The sequence below is a fragment of the Eretmochelys imbricata genome, chromosome 1 (assembly GCF_965152235.1).
Source record: "Eretmochelys imbricata isolate rEreImb1 chromosome 1, rEreImb1.hap1, whole genome shotgun sequence".
NCBI lineage: Eukaryota > Metazoa > Chordata > Testudines > Cheloniidae > Eretmochelys > Eretmochelys imbricata.
In genome coordinates, this window is record NC_135572.1 from 188,685,544 (window position 1) to 188,703,808 (window position 18,265).

At 43.0% G+C, this 18,265-nt stretch overlaps 1 protein-coding gene across 1 annotated transcript in view; it reads right to left on the minus strand.

Moving 5' to 3' along the window:
• The window catches only part of EPHA6 (EPH receptor A6), a 621,363-nt gene that overhangs the window by 84,147 nt on the left and 518,951 nt on the right, over positions 1 to 18,265 (minus strand). The window contains exon 11 of the mRNA XM_077816508.1: positions 12,131 to 12,192. Coding sequence (XP_077672634.1) covers positions 12,131 to 12,192 — 62 coding nt within the window. The remainder of the gene's footprint in view (positions 1 to 12,130; positions 12,193 to 18,265) is intronic.

Here is an 18,265-nt window from a genome sequence, read left to right on the forward strand (position 1 = left end):
ACCTACAGGATGCTCAAAAAGAAAAAAAAGCCTGGTATGATAAATATGCCAGAGAGTGTTCCTTCAAAGTAGGGGACGAGGACATGGTCTTAAAGGTGCTCCAGGCCCATAAAATGGAAGCATCGTGGGAAGGGCCATTCACGGTCCAGGAGCACCTGGGAGCTGTTAATTATCTCATAGCATTCCCCACCTCCAACCGAAAGCCTAAAGTATACCATATTAATTCTCTAAAGCTCTTTTATTCCAGAGAATTAAAGGTTTGTCAGTTTACAGCCCAGGGAGGAGATGACGCTGAGTGGCCTGAAGGTGTCTACTATGAAGGCAAAAGTGCTGGTGGCGTGGAAGAGTTGAATCTCTCCATGACCCTTGGGCGTATACAGCGACAGCAGATCCAGGACCTGTGCACTAGCTACGCGCCGACATTCTCAGCCACCGCAGGACTCACTGAACGGGCATACCACTCCATTGCTCACCCAACCTTACCGGGTGTCTCCTCAAGCTAAAACTGCTATAGAATGGGAGATCCAGGATATGTTACAGATGGGTGTAATCCGCCCCTCTGGCAGTGCATGGGCATCTCCATTGGTTCTAGTTCCCAAACTAGACGGGGAGATAGGTTTTGCGTGGACTACCGTAAGCTAAATGCTGTAACTTGCCCAGATAACTATCCAATGCCACGCACAGATGAACTATTAGAGAAACTGGGACGGGCCCAGTTCATCTCTACCTTGGACTTAACCAAGGGGTACTTGCAGGTACCGCTAGATGAATCCGCTAAGGAAAAGTCAGCCTTCACCACACATGTTGGGCTGTATGAATTTAATGTACTCCCTTTCGGGCTGCGGAATGCATCTGCCACCTTCCAAAGACTTGTAGATGGTCTCCTATAGGGGTTAGGAGACTATGCAGTCGCCTACCTTGACGATGTGGCCATATTTTCGGATTCCTGGGCAGAACACCTGGAACATCTACAAAAAGTCTTTGAGCACATAAGGGAGGCAGGACTAACTGTTAAGGCTAAGAAGTGTCAAATAGGCCTAAACAGAGTGACTTACCTTGGACACCAGGTGGGTCAAGGAACTATCAACCCCCTACAGGCCAAAGTGGATGCTATCCAAGAGTGGCCTGTCCCAAGGTCAAAGAAACAGGTTCAATCCTTCTTAGGCTTGGCCGGTTATTACAGGCGATTTGTACCTCAATACAGCCAAATCGCCGCCCCACTGACAGACCTAACCAAAAAGAAACAGCCAAATGCGATTCAGTGGACCGAAGAGTGTCAGAAGGCCTTTAACCAGCTTAAAGTGACACTCATGTCTGACCCCGTACTAAGGGCCCCAGACTTTGACAAACCGTTCCTAGTAACCACAGATGCGTCCAAGCGTGGTGCGGGAGCAGTTTTAATGTAGGAAGGACCGGATCAAGAATTCCACCCTGTAGTGTTTCTCAGCAAGAAGCTGTCTGAGAGGGAAAGCAACTGGTCAGTCAGTGAAAAAGAATGTTACGCCATTGTCTACACTCTGGAAAAGCTACGCCAATATGTTTGGGGACGGTGTTTCCACTTGCAAACCAACCATGCTGCGCTACAGTGGCTTCATACCATCACGGGAAATAACAAAAAACTTATTCGGTGGAGTTTAGCTCTCCAAGATTTTGATTTCGACATCCAACACATCTCAGGAGCTTCTAACAAAGTGGCTGATGCACTCTCCCATGCAAGTTTCCCAGAATCAACTGGTTAAAATCGTCCTTGAGATGTGGAAAATATCGTTAGTCTTTATATACTTGGTAGTATATTTAGAGGTGCATGTGTCTTATTAACTCTGTTTTTTCCTAGAGCTCCAGGAAGAAATCCCAGCCAGCGTTTCACTCTATCTGTGATTTGGGGGGCGTGTCATAAATATAAAGGGAAGGCTAACCACTTTTAAATCCCTCCTGGCCAGAGGAAAAAACCCTTTCACCTGTAAAGGGTTAAGAAGCTAGGATAACCTTGCTGCCACCTGACCAAAATGACCAATGAGGAGACAAGATACTTTCAAAAGCTGGGAGGAGGGAGAAACAAAGCCTCTCTCTTTGTCTGTGTGATGCTTTTGCCGGGGACAGAATAGGAATGGAGTCTTAGAACTTAGTAAGTAATCTAGCTAGATATGCGTTCGATTCTGAGTTCTTTAAATGGCTGAGAAAATAAGCTGTGCTGAATGGAATGGATATTCCTGTTTTTGTGTCTTTTTGTAATTTAAGGTTTTGCCTAGAGGGATTCTCTATGTTTTGAATCTAATTACCCTGTAAGGTATTTACCATCCTGATTTTACAGAGGTGATTCTTTTTACTTTTTCTTCTATTAGAATTCTTCTTTTAAGAAACTGAATGTTTTTTCATTGTTCTTACGATCCAAGGGTTTGGGTCTGTGGTCACCTATGCAAATTGGTGAGGATTTTTATCAAACCTTCCCCAGGAAAGGGGGTGTAAGATTTGGGAGGATTTTGGGGGGAAAGACATTTCCAAACGGACTCGTTCCCAGTAACTGGTGTTAGATGTTTGGTAGTGGCAGCGAAAGTCCAAGGGCAAAAGGTAAAATAGTTTGTACCTTGGGGAAATTTTAAACTAAGCTGGTAAAAGTAAGCTTAGGAGGTTTTCATACAGGTCCCCACATCTGTACCCTAGAGTTCACAGTGGGGAAGGAACCTTGACAAGGGGTAAACAGTGAGGTGGCAAAATTTGCAGATGATACAAAACTATTCCATATAGTTAAGTCCCAATCAGACTGCAAAGAGCTGCAAAAGGGTAGCACAAAACTGAGTGACTGGGCAACAAAACGGCAGATGAAATTCAATGTTGATAAATGCAAAGTAGTGCACATTGGAAAACATAATCCCAACTATACATATAAAATGATTGGGTCTACATTAGCTGTTACCACTCAAGAAAGAGATCCTGGAATGATTGTGAATAGTTCTCTGAAGACATCCACTCAATGTGCAGCGGCAGTTTAAAAAAAAAGGCAAACAGAATGTTGGGAATCACTAAGAAAGGGATAGATAATAAGACAGAAATATCACATTGCCTCTATATAAATGCCTGGTACACCCACCTTTTGAATACTGTGCGCAGATATGGTTGCCCCATCTCAAAAAAGGTATATGGAATTGGAAAAGGTTCAGAAAAGGGCAATAAAAATGATTAGGGGTATGGAACGGCTTCCATATGAGGAGCAATTAATAAGACTAGGACTTTTCAGCTTGGAAAAGAGACGACAATGGGGAATATGAGAAAGGTCTGTAAAATCATGACTGGTGTGGAGAAAGTAAATAAGAAGTGTTATTTACTCCTTCTCATAACACAAGAACTAGGGGTCACCAAAATAAATTAATAGGCAGCAGGTTTAAAATAAACAAAAGGAAGTATTTGTTCACACAACACACAGTCAACCTGTGAAACTCCTTGCCAGAGGTTGTTGCGAGGGTCAAGCCTATAACAGGGTTAAAAAAATAACTAGATAAGTACATGGAGGATAGGTCCACAGTGGCTATTAGCCAGGATGGGCAGGGATGGTGTCCCTAACCTCTGTTTGCCAGAAGCTGGGAATGGGTAACAGGTGATGGATCACTTGATGATTACCTGTTCTGTTCATTCCCTCTGGGGCACCTGGCTTTGGCCACTGTCAGAAGACAGGATTCTGGGTTATATGGACCTTGGTCTGACCTAGGATGGCCGTTCTTATGTTCATGCTTTACAAGTACGCATGAAGGCCATAGTTTTACAAGAAAACAAACAAAATAAGGGCCAGATTATTCTTCTCCAAATGAAAAGAACTCTGATCTGACTGAAAAGGAAGGTGGGAGTTCCAGCTTTGAAGCCCACCCAAGGAGGCATTGTGCGGCTTGAGTATCAAAGGCTTTCAGGCTATGTCTACACTGCAATTAAAAACCTGCAGGTGGCCTGAGACAGCTGACTTGGGGTCACAGAAGTCAGGGTAAGGGGCTGTAATAGCAGTGTAGATACACAGATACATAGATATTAGGGTCAGAAGGGACCATTATGATCATCTAGTCTGACCTCCTGCACAATGCAGGCCACAGAATCTCACCCACCCACTCCTGCGATAAACCTCTCTCACCTATGTCTGAGCTTACTGAAGTCCTCAAATCATGGTTTAAAGACTCCAAAGAGCAGAGAATCCTCCAGCAAGTGACCCGTGCTCCATGCTACAGTGGAAGGCGAAAAACCCCCAGGGCCTCTTCTAATCTGCCTCTGGAGGAAAATTCCTTCCCGACCCCAAATATGGCGGTCAGCTGAACCCTGAGCATCTGGGCAAGATTCACCAGCCAGATACCCAGGAAAGAATTCTCTGTAGTAACTCAGATCCCACCCCATCTAACACCCCATCACAGGCCACTGGGCCTATTTACCATGAATATTTAAAGATCAATTAATTGCCAAAGTCATGTTATCCATCATACCATCTCCTCCATAAACTTATCGAGTTTAATCTTAAAGCCAGATAGGTCATTTGCCCCCACTGCTTCCCTTGGAAGGCTATTCCAAAACTTCACTCCTCTGATGGTTAGAAACCTTCGTCTAATTTCAAGTCTAAACTTCCCGATGACCAGTTTATATCCATTTGTTCTTGTGTCCACACTGGTACTAAGCTTAAATAATTCTTCTCCCTCATTTATCCCTCTGATATATTTATAGAGAGCAATCATATCAGATGTCTGGTGGACCCTCCTCCCTCACAGTGGGAACATCTACACCACAATTAAACAGCCCCTTGGCCCGAAACCTGCAAGCCTGAGGCAGCTGACATGGGCCAGCTGTGGGTGTCTAACTGCAGTGTAGACACACCCTCAGTGGCCAGGAGCAGGAGGAGCTGATCTCCATGGCATTCTGCTTTCATAGGCATCAGGAGACTGGATTATCCATTGCCCCCTTCACCCCATGTTGTCACTTAAACTAGTGACCAATGGGTGTTCGACACTACCAAAGCAGAATGACAGTGTTTAGAGCCACTTTGCATCACGAAGATGAACACTCATAACTGAGGATACTTGAAGCACCCTGTACCTATCAGAGAGAGAAAACGGAGTTTTGCACTGGTGCAGGGGTGCCTGGACAAGAACCAGTGGTGCCGGAGGAGCAGGATGGAGAGTCTGACCAGCATGTAACTGGAAGATTCCCTTCCTTGCATATCTCTGGGAGTCACACAACTGGGAAGCTGCAACCCTTGACCCCTCCCTAGAACCCCATACCCCTCTCTCTTTATGGAACAGTTACATAAAAATGCCACAAGGCAAATCTTAAAGAGTTGTTTGGCCCCACCCCCCATAACCTCCCTCCCATGTAAATCCCTACAGCATTGGAATGGAAGAGTGAGACAACACACCACAATTAAATGCAAATGGATTACTAGTATAATCAGGCCTCTTAAAGAACAATTTATGGAACAAAGCAATTTAACTAGAACTGTGATCTGATTTAATGTTGCTGTGTCCCAATTTGCTATCTCAGTGCACTAATTATTGATTAGCGCATTTCAAAAGCCTAATGGAAATAAAATACAGTAGTTAAGATTAGCTACTCTGCAGCTGGAGAAAAACTACACAGGTAGCCAGGGAAGCAAAATAAAAGCTCTCGGAGGGAGAGTTTCTAATTTATTTTACAGGGTTCTAAGGTTCTTAGCCAGTCATAAACATAAAGAAATCCCCAAATGTCAGTCTCTGGCTACATTCCTTTTGTGAAGCTTAAATCCTTAAAATGAACAAACCATCTCTAGCTACAGAACAGTGCAAAGTCAGGAGCTTTTCTATCTCTCATATTTCCCACTCTGACTTCTAAGCAGCAAAAACTCTCATGAACATGTAAGTCCATTCAATCTGTTTCTTACAGTTCCGATGCTAACTAGGCTCTGCTGCACTCAGTTGCTTCAGGCAGGCTGGCCCTGCTAGCAGGGACTTTGAAACAAACTGACGGGTTATAACTCAACAACCCCATGCTACCATCTGACCCTCTAGAACGACTGCTTAGACACCCCACTGGGGAGGGGATGAATCAACGCTGTGAGGCCGCTCCCAGGAGGCACCAAAAGACATACACCCGTTGTCACAACCACCTGATAAGACTGTGCTGAGGAAAATGTTGCTGTGCCACTACATTGCAGGGAGGCAGCGTGGTTCACTGACCAGGGTGCAGGAGTGGGAGCCAGCCTGACGTTCTATTTCTGGCTCCATCACTGACCTGGTATGTTATCTTGGCCAAGGTACTTCATTTCTGTTTCCCCACATGTAAAATGGGGATAACACCTCATCTGTAAAGCCCGTGAGAGCTGTTACTGCTGATTAATTAATGGAGTGCCTGTGTGATATCTCACTGATCCTTCAGAAAGGATGATGACAAAGAAAACAAGCCATGGAGTTAACAAAACAGGTAGGTTTCAGCAGTGATGTGCCAGTCTCTAAAGCTTTTCTTGTTCACATCCTATTTATCTTAATCCTCTCCTTAAACCTCTTCAAAGCTTCTTTGTTCCGTACCAAGAGGCCTGAGCAAGACTCCCTTTCGGCCAGTAGCTCCCACCTTCCATTCATCCATATTGGGTACTTATATGGCCTCTATCAACAAAGCATCTCAGCATCTTTTAATTTGTTTCTCTTCACAACACCCATGGAAGGTAGAGAAGTGCTATTATTCCATTTTACTGATGGGGAGCTGACACACAAAGACAAAGTGAATTGCCCACAGTCTCACACATAGTCTGTGGTGGAGCAGGAAATTATATCTGGTTCCCCCAATCCTGGACTAGCACTGTAATCACTGGACCGTCATTCCTCTCTAGTCACGGATCACTTTCGCCATCAGGAGCAAAATTAATGGGGAAAGCTCTGTAGTCTTTTCTCTCCTAACAGGATACTCTCGGGTAGAAGCTCCAAATTCCACTCCAGAAGAGGCTGGTGACAGAAATGGGGCCACATACCCTCTCTTCACTGGCTAATGCTGGCACTGGTCCAAATCTGAAAGTCTGTACCCATTTTTTGCTCAGCTGATTTAAAGGAGTTTGACCCAAGAAAGAAATGAATATAGGGTTGCCAAGGGTCCGGTTTTCAGCCAGAATGCCTGTTCGAAAAGGGACCCTGGTGGCTCCGGTCAGTACCACTGACTGGGCTACTAAAAGTCCAGTTGGCGGTGCAGCGGGGCTAAGGCTCCACGTGGCTCCTGGAAGTGGCACACAGGGGCGGCTATGGGGGCTCTGTGTGCTGCCCCCGACCTGAAGGACCAGCTCAGCAGCTCCCATTGGCTGGGAACCGTGGCCAGTGGGAGCTGCAGGGGTGCTGTCTGCGAATGCAGGCAGCGCGCAGAGCCCTCTGGCCCCTCCACCTAGGAGCTGGACATGCCGACCGCTTCCGGGACCGCCTGAAGTAAGCGCTGCTGGGAGCCTGCGCCACGAACCCCATGCCCCAGCCCTGAGCCCCCTTCCATACCCAAACTCCCTCTCAGAGTCTGCACCCCCTCCCTGAGCCCCCTCATGTGCCCCAAACCCTTCATCCCCAGCCCCACCCCAGAGCTCGCACCACCAGCCAGAACCCTCACCTTCTCCCACACCCCAATCCCAGCCTGGTGAAAGTGAGTGAGGGTGGGGGAGAGTGAGCGACCAAGGGAGTGGGAATGGAGTGAGTGGGGGCGGAGCTTCAGGAAGGGGCAGGGCAAGGGTGTTCAGTTTTATACGACTAGAAATTTGGCCACCCTAAATGAATATGGACTTCTGGTTTGAGGCCACTGTGCTCTGGGAATTCCCCACTATTGGAACTTGAAAGTTGACTGCTTTCCTTAAAAGCCAAAGCTCTCTCCCGTGTATGAGATTTAAACAGAGGCAACATGCCCCAGTGGTAAGGAAGGCAGATTGATCATCAAGGGAGTGGAATTTTTATTTCTTCTTAAAAGGGTGGGTTTGGTTTATAAGTTAGGTTTGGGCATAGTTCCAAATTTAGGTCAGTCCTTTTGTAAGATCAGGGGAAAGAATTTAATTAATAAATTTAACTCTTGTATTTGGAAGTTTAATTTGCACACGCATGTTAAAAGAGAGGTGATATTATGCTTATCAATACTATCTAATCTAGTACAGTGGGATGGGGGAAGAAAAGGAAAATGATAGCAAGTCAGGATTTAAGAGGAGGGTATTGTCTTAGAATCCATGTATCTCAGGCCATTTAGGGTGCTTGGTGTCTTGCACACATTGCTGAGATGAGGTAAAATGAAAATGTCCTTTAATAAATAAATAACCTTACTGAGTCTGCTGTCATTAGTTGATTCTCATTCATTAAATGCACAGCTGAATCGGCTTTCAAAATTATGAATGTTTGTGTACTGTGCAGTGTGGCAAGGCATCTCTTCCACCTTGCCCAGGTCAGTGCTTCCCCCGTCTGGTAGTGGGAGGCTTGGAATAAATCAAACCCACTCCAGACACTATTTGTTTTCCCACTTGGGGTTTAGTTTTGAATATTTTTGAGGTAGGCCTCACGACAGGCCCAAAGAGTGCTCCTCCATCAAACAAAGGAAACAAATTCACATCACAAACAAAGGGGAATACCTGTTCCTATGTCATCTCTGGGTGTGGGCTGGGGGTAAGGTGTGCAGCCTTGTTATTGACCGAGAGTGACAGTCCTTCCCCTAAACAGGCAGTCACTTAGGTAGTTTCTCCTGTAGGGAAAAGGGCAGGTTTCCGCCCTGAAGAAGCCTTTCTCCCTGCTGCTACTAGCTCTGCAGCAGCATCTCTCTCCTCTTCTCTCACTAGAGGACCGTTTTTTGAAGGTCTCAGGCAGCCCTTAATTGGACTCAGGTGTCCCTGGTTGACATGAGATAACCTCTTCTCATCAGCTTATTGGGAAAAGGACCTTTATCATTCCAGGGCTGATATACTTGCAATCTACCACTCTTTTACAGCTGTGCAGCCAGACTTTGTCACGACATATTTCAGGAACATAAGATCCGTGTGTGTCTCTTTCATATATATGTATTTTTTGAGTCTGCGGTCTATTTCATATAAGCTTCTATGTGGTGCTTAAGGTATTGGTTTTGACCTAGCAAATCCTAAAGAGTTTGGACCATCTCTCTCCCTGTGTGATACCAAAGCAACATGAAGAAGCCTGATCTTGCATTTAAGACCCTGGACTGGGACTCAAGTGATCTGGGTTCAGTTCCCAGTTCTGCCACCCACTTCCTTTCTCTGTGATCTTGGGCAAGGCTCTTATTTTATTCATGGGAAACTGCAGCATGGGGATGAGGATAATATTTACTTTCGCCCACCCTTTGTTTGTCTTGTCTGTTTAGACTACAAGCTCTTTGGGGCAAGAATTGCCTTACTATGTATTTTGTAGTGCCTAGTACTATGGGGCCCCAATGGAGATAGGGGCATTTAGATTCTACTGAAATACAAGTAATAGCACTAAAGCCAACAATTCTCTGGTTTAAGAGCAGGGGCTGATAGTAAGATGTCTTCCATGAAGGTCTTTAAATTCTGGAGTTCACTTTCCACATTGGTCCATCAGAGCTCCCATATGATGACTTTCAGGAACTAAGATATCATTTTTTTTCAGGTTTTGGAGAAGGGCTGGGTTGAGGGATGTGGTGGTAACATGCAGGGTAACATTTTTGGAGGAGCACTTGCTATGGTGGGGGATATTCTTATATTTTGGATTTTTATCCTTTGGCTGCATGTAAGAACACCCAGAGCTGTAGAAAGAAACTCTTTTAAATATGAAGAAATATAGATGTTGTGAAGTTCTTCCAGATCTTGCCACATGAAAGGCTCTTTGTATTGTGCATAATGTGATAATACATTTTTGCATAATACAAAAGTGTATTATGATTTAGAGATAAACTCTCTCTGTACTTCTTTGTATCTTCACAAAAGCATTTCAAAGTTTAGACTTAAGAAATCGGCAGGAAGTAACTATTTTTAATGAAGCAAACTGATTTCTTTTTAAATTTGATACTGGCAGTCATTTGCTTTGGTAATTATTAACAGAAATTCCAATGAAATCTCCACAATGTTTTCGGATGCTGATTATTATTTAAAATCTTGTCAAAAGGCATTTTTAAATAATAAACCAAATCTGCAGTGAGAAAGAAAGCTCAGAAAACAGCTGCAGAAAATAATGACTAGCACATTCCCAAACATTTTGCCTCAAAATATATTTGGTACAGTGTGAACACCATTGCTCCATAATTATATCATAATTTTGATGATCTCAGCTTCTAACATAGTACTGTAAGTGCATATCAAGAATAGCTCATTAGATCCTACAGCTGTGCAGAGAAAGGTAATTGTGTGGAGGATTTCAGTATTTGAAATTGGCTTTCACCCTGATTCAGAACAAGACCCCAAAATTTCAAAGTTCTCCACAAAACAGAATGGAGCGCCAACTCAGAGAGACAATCTGCCTTGGAAGTCCAGGGGTCCCCAACTCAGAGGCAGTCTGACAGGTGACTCGCAATGAGCCAGTGAGGTGAACTGCTGGGAAACCAGGTGAAGGTGTGCCTGGCAGAGGTGTTTTGAAATCTGCCTGCGTTTCCGAAGGAACTTTGCTTGTGAAACAGATCGTCAACTTCTGATGAAAAATTGTTACATTTGAATTTTTCTGACCACTTCTAGTAGATGCATCATAGTGTTATCCAATCTTGATGGAAGAGAGGGAGAGTGAATGTTTGGGACCAGGGGAGAGAAAATGGGAACTCCTGAGTTTCCTAGTGTAGTGAACAGAAATAGAGGGTAGACGAAAAAATAGAGGGGAATTATCAAAATGGAAGGCAAAAAATACATAAAAGCATCTTCAGTAATGCTTTTAAGGTAAAACTCTCTTCCCTCCAGATACCTCATCTTTTCCTGTATTGACTATTACCACTCTCCCCTTCCTTGCCTTCCTCTCAACCCTGCCCTGGTCCATTCAAAATACAGTTGCTAATATCACCACCTTTGCCTGTTATTCTGATTACATCACCCCATCTTTGAATCCCTCCGTTGTCTCCTTCTTCCCCACATCATCACGTTCAAGTTTCTCGCACTTGCTTTTGAAGCCACTGACTGCTCTTCCCCTCCCTGCTTCTCTGCTCCTATATCATACCAAGCCACCCCCAAGTGTTGTCAGGTTTGACCCTCTGCTTATACACTTTCCCACAAATACTTTCACACTTTCTTCCACCTCATCCCTTATACATGGAATGCCCATTCCACACTAGTCCACAAAGCCACTTAGCCTCTCCTCTTCCGAATCTCACTTCAAGGCCTACGTTTATCATGATGGCAACTAATAACGGTGAGATGGACGGTCAGTGTGGCTTGCTGATATTTATACATGTAAGACAAATTTTAAATTATTCACATAGCTGAAATGATTCACATCCTGAAATCGTAGGTTCCCTGCCGGTTTTGAGGGGTCTCTTAATGGAGGCTGGGCTTAAAGTAAGTGTATTTTCACGAACTGTGGAGAGTGCCAGAGCCCTCTACTGATGTTAGCAGAGGGCCCTGTATGACCTTGGGGGCAGCCTTTTCTTCCTTCCACCTCACTGATTAAAATCAAGTTCAAATGAAACAATTTCCCATGCTTTCTACATCCCTTCCTTAATAGTCACAGGGTGACCTTTAGGGGGAAAAGGTTAGTGTAGTGTAGTGTAGTGTAGAGACAGTGCACCAGTGAACTGTTTTCTAATTCAATTTGTTAAATGCAAGTAACCATAAATAATTACAAATCAGTTACCAACCCTGCTGTATACCTCCCCGAGCAAAAAATTATAACAAAGTATTTCTGAAAGTGATTGAGCAAAATGAACAGCTTCCATAAGGCAAGGCATTTGCGTTTCAATTTATCTTTTCCTTCATAATAGCACCATTTGAAATACATTTTGCTAAATATGGGAACTGCTCTTGTAGAAGAAATCAATTATATTCTTAAGTTTAAATCTTCTCTTTTCCAGTTATGCTCTAATGTATCACTGTACCTAAGAAATGTACCCTGGGGAAAATGCTTCTATTCTTCACTAAAAATCCATGAATAACATTATGTAAAAGTTAATTTATGATAAATGATTTAAAATCTTAACCTAGTATGGCTTCTTATTCAAATGTCATCAGAAAATGACACCTCACCCGCAGAAAGGAGTCAAGGGATCCATTCTCCATATATTCAACCACAATCATTACTGGTCTGCCTGCAAAGACAGCAAAGAAACACATTAGGATTATAGCTATATTAAGGGCTTGTTATATTTCCAGCTGTTACAAACAGATTATTTTAATTACTTAAATATGTAGCTCATTTTCAAAATCTTCCTCTACAGCACAAATGCATGTCAATGTTACAGCAACATTTTCAATCAATATTTTCTTTATTTGAGGCACTGAAGTAGCTGACTGCATACAGTTCATTTTGGCAGTGTTTTCTTTTCTTTAAAATAGTCAAACTAGAGTCCTCAATTCCAAACAGTTACCATTATTGTACCTGTCAGTGGGAGCAGTAGCATCTTTAACATGAAATGTGCAGTAATTACAGCTATATTCATAAAGAATACTTCTGAAAACACTCAAGGCAAGGCAAAAAAAAAAAAAAAAGGGAAATTGATAAATCCTCTCCAAAAGAAACCAAACCCAGGACCAAAATCTGCTCTGCCAAAGAAAAAGCATGTAAGCCAAAAACTTCAATGATGCTATATACTATGAAAGCAAAGAAATCTCTCCTTTATGGTGTGTGTGTGTGTGTGTGTATATATATATATATGTGTGTTTTGTTTTACTGATCTGCTTTTGGTGGAGTTTCTAAACCTACATTTCCGTGAAACATGGCCAGTGTATTTTTATCCATAGATATGCTGATGTAGTGTGGTCCTAGGCCACCAAAGCACTGAATTCAGTGCTTAATTTTTTCAAATCAATGGAACTATTCATGTGTTTAAGTAAACCATGTGCTTAAATGCTTTACTGGATTGGGGGCTATTGGGGTCTCTTATGTATTTCGTTGTGATTGACTACTGCAGATTTCCTAGTTGGTTCTGTATTATGTTCAGAAAAGAACCAGCTCAGAAATAGATTAACATATGGTTTTTACCAACATGTCCAACTTGCCCAGTTTTACATCTTATCTGTTGTATGTACCTAAAAGGCATCTTGCTGCTGGTATCCAGGCATGAGCTGTCACTCCAGAACTGCCTAGCAGGAACAGCCCAATTTACCTGCTAATCGGAGCCTACAGTGAGATGTTTCAGAATGGTTAGTACTACACAGGGTCAACTAATAAATACAAGACTAAAGTAATGATATGCAAGATTGTTGTTCTATCCACTTTTTCCTCCTGCCCAATCTCTTTGTGGCAATGCCTGTATCTGGAAGGGTCTATGTAAAACAGAACTTTTAACAACAGGTGCCATCATGACTTATCCCACTTCTCTCTAAACAGTCCCAATAATTTCAATTCCTTTGCAAGACCTTATGTAGAAGTCTTTTCCAGCCTATCTTTTTGTTTGTAGTTGGCTGTCCCTGGACTCATTCCTATTTCTGCTATACATTTTTTTCAGATGTGGTAATGAGACAGTAACACAGTAATCAGGGTAAGTGTGTACCAGTGATTTGCATAATGACATGATAATATTTCCACTCCTATTTTCTATCCCACTCTTTATACATGCTAACTTTTTGCATATTTTTTTGACTGACTGTGGACATTGTGGACAGTTCAATAAAACACATAGGCTCACTGACACTCAGGTCTTTCTCCTGAGTTGTTACAGTTAATTTAGAAATGAGAAAGGTATAGAAGTAGTTTGAGCTATTCTTTCAAATGTGCATTTACCTGCCCTTGTCAACGATGAGTTTCATCTGCCCTTGTGCTGCCCATTGACATAGTTTTGTCAAGTTTTTCTGAAGTTCCTCACAGTATTCTCTAGTCTTGACAAAGAAAAGTTTATCTGCAAATCTTTCTAGTTGTTTGTTCTCCTTCTTAGATCATCAGTAAATATAACAGTTCTGTTACTAATGCAAATCCCACTGTTATTCTTCTGCTGTGTTGAAAATCGATTTTTTATTTCTTTTTGTTTTCTGACAAAAATCCCCTGTCATCACAGCATCTCTCTCTCCATTGTAACCCCATCTCTTGGAAAGGCCTCTTTGGTGTGTGAGGAATTATCAGACCCTCTTTTGTCCACTGAGTGGTGGGTCCCATGCAGGACTGGCCTTACCATGAGGTGAACTGAGGCGACCGCTTCAGGTGCCAGACTGTGTGGGGGGGGCACCACTAGGATTCAGAGTGTAGAAAATTGTGTCTGCTGCTGGTGCATATGTATTCTCTCTGCTCTAGATGCATAGAGATGGTGGAGTGCTGTGCTGGAGGAAGTAGGGCACAAGAGACATAACAGGTAGGCAGGAGAAAAGGTAGGAGGGAATAACAGAAAGCAGCAGGAGCTGCAGGGAGAGAGAGGAGGAGGAGCCTCTTATGTACCTCTCTAGCACCCCCAGGAGCCTGGACTGATTAACACCAGCTTCTCAGGGAGCTTCCTGTTTCCTGCTGCTTCCCTGAACCCACTTGAGGAGAACAGGCAGTCAACTGAAGTGATAGGAGCCAGTTAGGCCCTTAACACTGGTATCTTCCCTCATTCAGGCCCTGCTACCAGCCTGTTTATTTGTCCCCTTCAACTGAGTGTTGAGAGCCAGTATAGTGGCACACAACAGCAGTCATGAGTGAAAGAAGAAAACGCCCCTCTGGGGCAGCATTCAGAAAAAGAAAGCAAGCAAAGGAAGCTTTTCTATCTAAGCAGGAAGGAGCTCTCCTGAGATACACAGACACAAATGTTCACGGTGAGCCTTCCGACCGCAGTGAGGATGTGAGTGGTGAAGAGATGCCTGATCTTCCAGTTAGTCAAAGTGCAGGTAACCATGCACATTCCTGAAGAAAAGTGTAGATCACAGAAGAGTGTGGTGGAGGTGCAAGAAACAGCTGCTGCTGAGTTTAGTTCCTTAAGTCTAGAGGATCCTGGACTGTGGAGCCACTTGAGCAGTAACTTGAGGGACTTCCTTGTACTGCATGGACCACAGCAAGTGAAAAACTTCATGTTCCCCAAAGACAATGAAAATAGGAGTTTCCATCCAACACATTACTAGCGTGAAATCCCCACTGGTGACAAAGAGGAGAGGCCATGACTTATGTACTCAAAAACCCAGAATGCTGCATACTGTTTTTGTTGCAAGCTCTTCCAGTCGAATGTTCCAGCCACATTGGGTTCTACAGGAACAAAGGACTGGAAAAATCTGGCTAGAAATCTGGCATGCCATGAGAAGGCAGCAAATCACCAGAGAGCATGAGATGAGACAAAGGTTAAAGGCCACCATAGATGATCAGCATCAAGAGAAGATTGCATCAGAGACTCTTTACTGGCAAAATGTTTCTAAAAAGGCTCATTGCCATTGTAAGAATGCTTGCTACCCAAAAACTAGCACTGCCTGGCACTTCAGATCAGCTGTATGTGCCAAACAATGGAAACTTCCTTAAAATTGTGGCGCTGATGGCTGAGTTTGATGCTGTACTTTAGGAGCATCTAAGAAGAGTCACCACCCAGGAAATGTACACATACCGCTACCCTGGAAAAACAATTCAAAATGAGATCATACAGTTACTGGCAACAAAAGTCAAACAGAAGATTGTGGCAGATCGGAAATCAGCAAGATATTACTCTGTTCTTCTGGACTGCACACCTGACATCAGCCATATGGAACAAATTACTTTAATTGTATGTTTTGTAACAACAACAGAACCTAGTGAAAATGTCCCTTCAATGGTGACTATCAGAGAGCATTTTCTAGAATTTATTGACATTGATGATACTACAGGAGCTGGTATGACAAATGTGCTTCTTAAAAAGCTGAAAGATACGGGAATTGCGATAGCTGACATGAGAGGTCAGGGCTACGATAATGGTGTCAACATGAGCGGAAAGAACAAAGGAGTGCAGACATGAATCTGAGAGTTAAACCCTCGAGCTTTTTTTGTCCCAGGCAGTTCTCATTCATTGAACTTGGTAGTCAGTGATGCAGCATCAACTTTTAGTGAGGCTGCTGAATTTTTTAATGTAATTCAAAGCATCTATGTATTTTTCTCTGCATCAACTCATCGATGGCAAATTTTGAAGCAACATCTGGGAACGTCCTCTCTGACACTGAAATCAGTGAGTGCTACACGATGGGAAAGCCGAGTGGAGGCGATAAAGCCTCTCAAACACCAAATTGGGAAGATAGATGATGACATAGGTGCCATTATGGAGGATAATGCTATGACAGGAACTGTTCGTGGGAGAACAGTGGCAGAGGGAAATGGAATCACCAGAAACATACATAACTTCAAATTTCTGTGTGGCTTAGTGTTGTGGCATGACATACTGTTTGAAATAAATGTAAGGAAGAGACTCCAAGGTGTTGACCTAGATATATCTGGAGCAATGGAAGAACTGGACAAAGCAAAGTGATACTTACAGTCTTACCGGTCAGATGAGGGATTTCAAAATGTTCTGAAGAGTGCACAGAAGTTGGCAGAGGAACTTCACACTGAAGCTATTTTCCCACCCATCCAAGAATACAAGAGTCATCGAAGAAGAAGACATTTTGATTATGAGGCATGGGATAATCTCATAAGAGACCCCAAACAACAATTCAAAGTTGAATTCTTTAACCAGGTGCTAGATTGTGCAATAAAGTCAGTTGAAGAACGTTTCATGCAGCTCAAGGAACACAGCAGTATATTTGGGATGTTGTATGATATTCCAAAACTCCTCACTGTACCTGAAGAAGACCTACACCAGCACTAGAGACAGTGTTGACACATGAGACATGTGCGATATTGATGCGAGTGATTTAGGGGAACTAAAAGCCTTTTCAAGATACATTTCAGCGGGATCAACTCCAAAGGTCGTTCTGGAATATATGTGCACAAATAAGATGACCACCCTCTTTCCAAATGCTTTTGTTGCTCTGTGCATACTTCTAACACTTGCTGTAACAGTTGCCAGTGGAGAATGCAGTTTCTCCAAGCTGAAGTTAATAAAAACACATCTATGCTCCACAATGACACAGGAGAGGCTGGTCGGCCTTGCAGCCATCTCAATAGAGCATGAGCTGGCACAGACTGTCGACCTTCAGCAGGAAGCAGTTCAAAACTTTGCAACCAAGAAGGCACGGAAAGCACCACTTTGATTATTCAAACAGATAAAAATGCCAGTGTTTACTATGCAGACAAGAAAAGTTAAATTTGCTGTTTAGGCATTTGAAAGTTAAGTGTTACTTAAAATTTTTGAACAAGGCATTTTAAGTTGTTAGTTCTCCTTTATTGGGGTAGGTAGCAGAGCAGTATCATGAGAGGAGCAGAACAGGAAGAAGGCGGAATTGAGACCTTTCAAAGTTTTGGCCCAAGTGTGGGGACATGGGGGCATCATTTGAGCTCCCCGCCTCAGGTGCCAAAATATTGTGGGCCAGCCCAGTCCCATCTATGAGTTTATCCAACTCAATTTGTTTCTGATCTTATACATCCACTGATTATTACTGTGGGTTTTACTCTGACTGGGTGCTGTGACATAAGTTTTATTTTGAAATTAGAAACTAGTGAGGGTTATTAATTTATTATTATTATTTAAATATTTTCTTCACCTCATGCCAGTAATGACAACTAACTGAGCAGCCTACTATTCTTAGTGCCAAACTCCTAAGCAGCCCAAACTCACTTGGTATGAATTTGACTCATATAAAAACTAGTTCTACCTCTCCCTCCCAGGCAGGGAGAAACCAGAAATAACTTCCACAATGTAGACAAAGGCAACTTGCAATAAATTTAAGGGTAGAACAGGCCTACAGATGCTTATTGCTGCATTTGGTTTGACATGAGTTATCTAGCAACTTTTCTTGTTTAGTATAACTACCAAAAAAAGAAGTGTGTGGAAAATTCTCCATTTGAAGGGAATGATGATGTGGCATATCCAGCTATGAAACGGAGACCTCTAGTTTACTATGAGCTCTTCCTTTGTATTATTCAGCAGCCATTTTGTAGAGTTCTATTCTTTCCAGGTTTTATTCCACTCTCATCTCCATAATATCTGAAAGCCTTCCAGAAGTATATGAAGCAATGTGACTAACATCTGCCCCATGTGATTTTTCCCCTTTCCTCTCCTAGGGTAAAATTGTGAGTATTATTTTTTAATTATTTGATGTCTTCTGGTGGTTGCAGTCTGTGACAGCAGCCCGACCTGGTGGTTA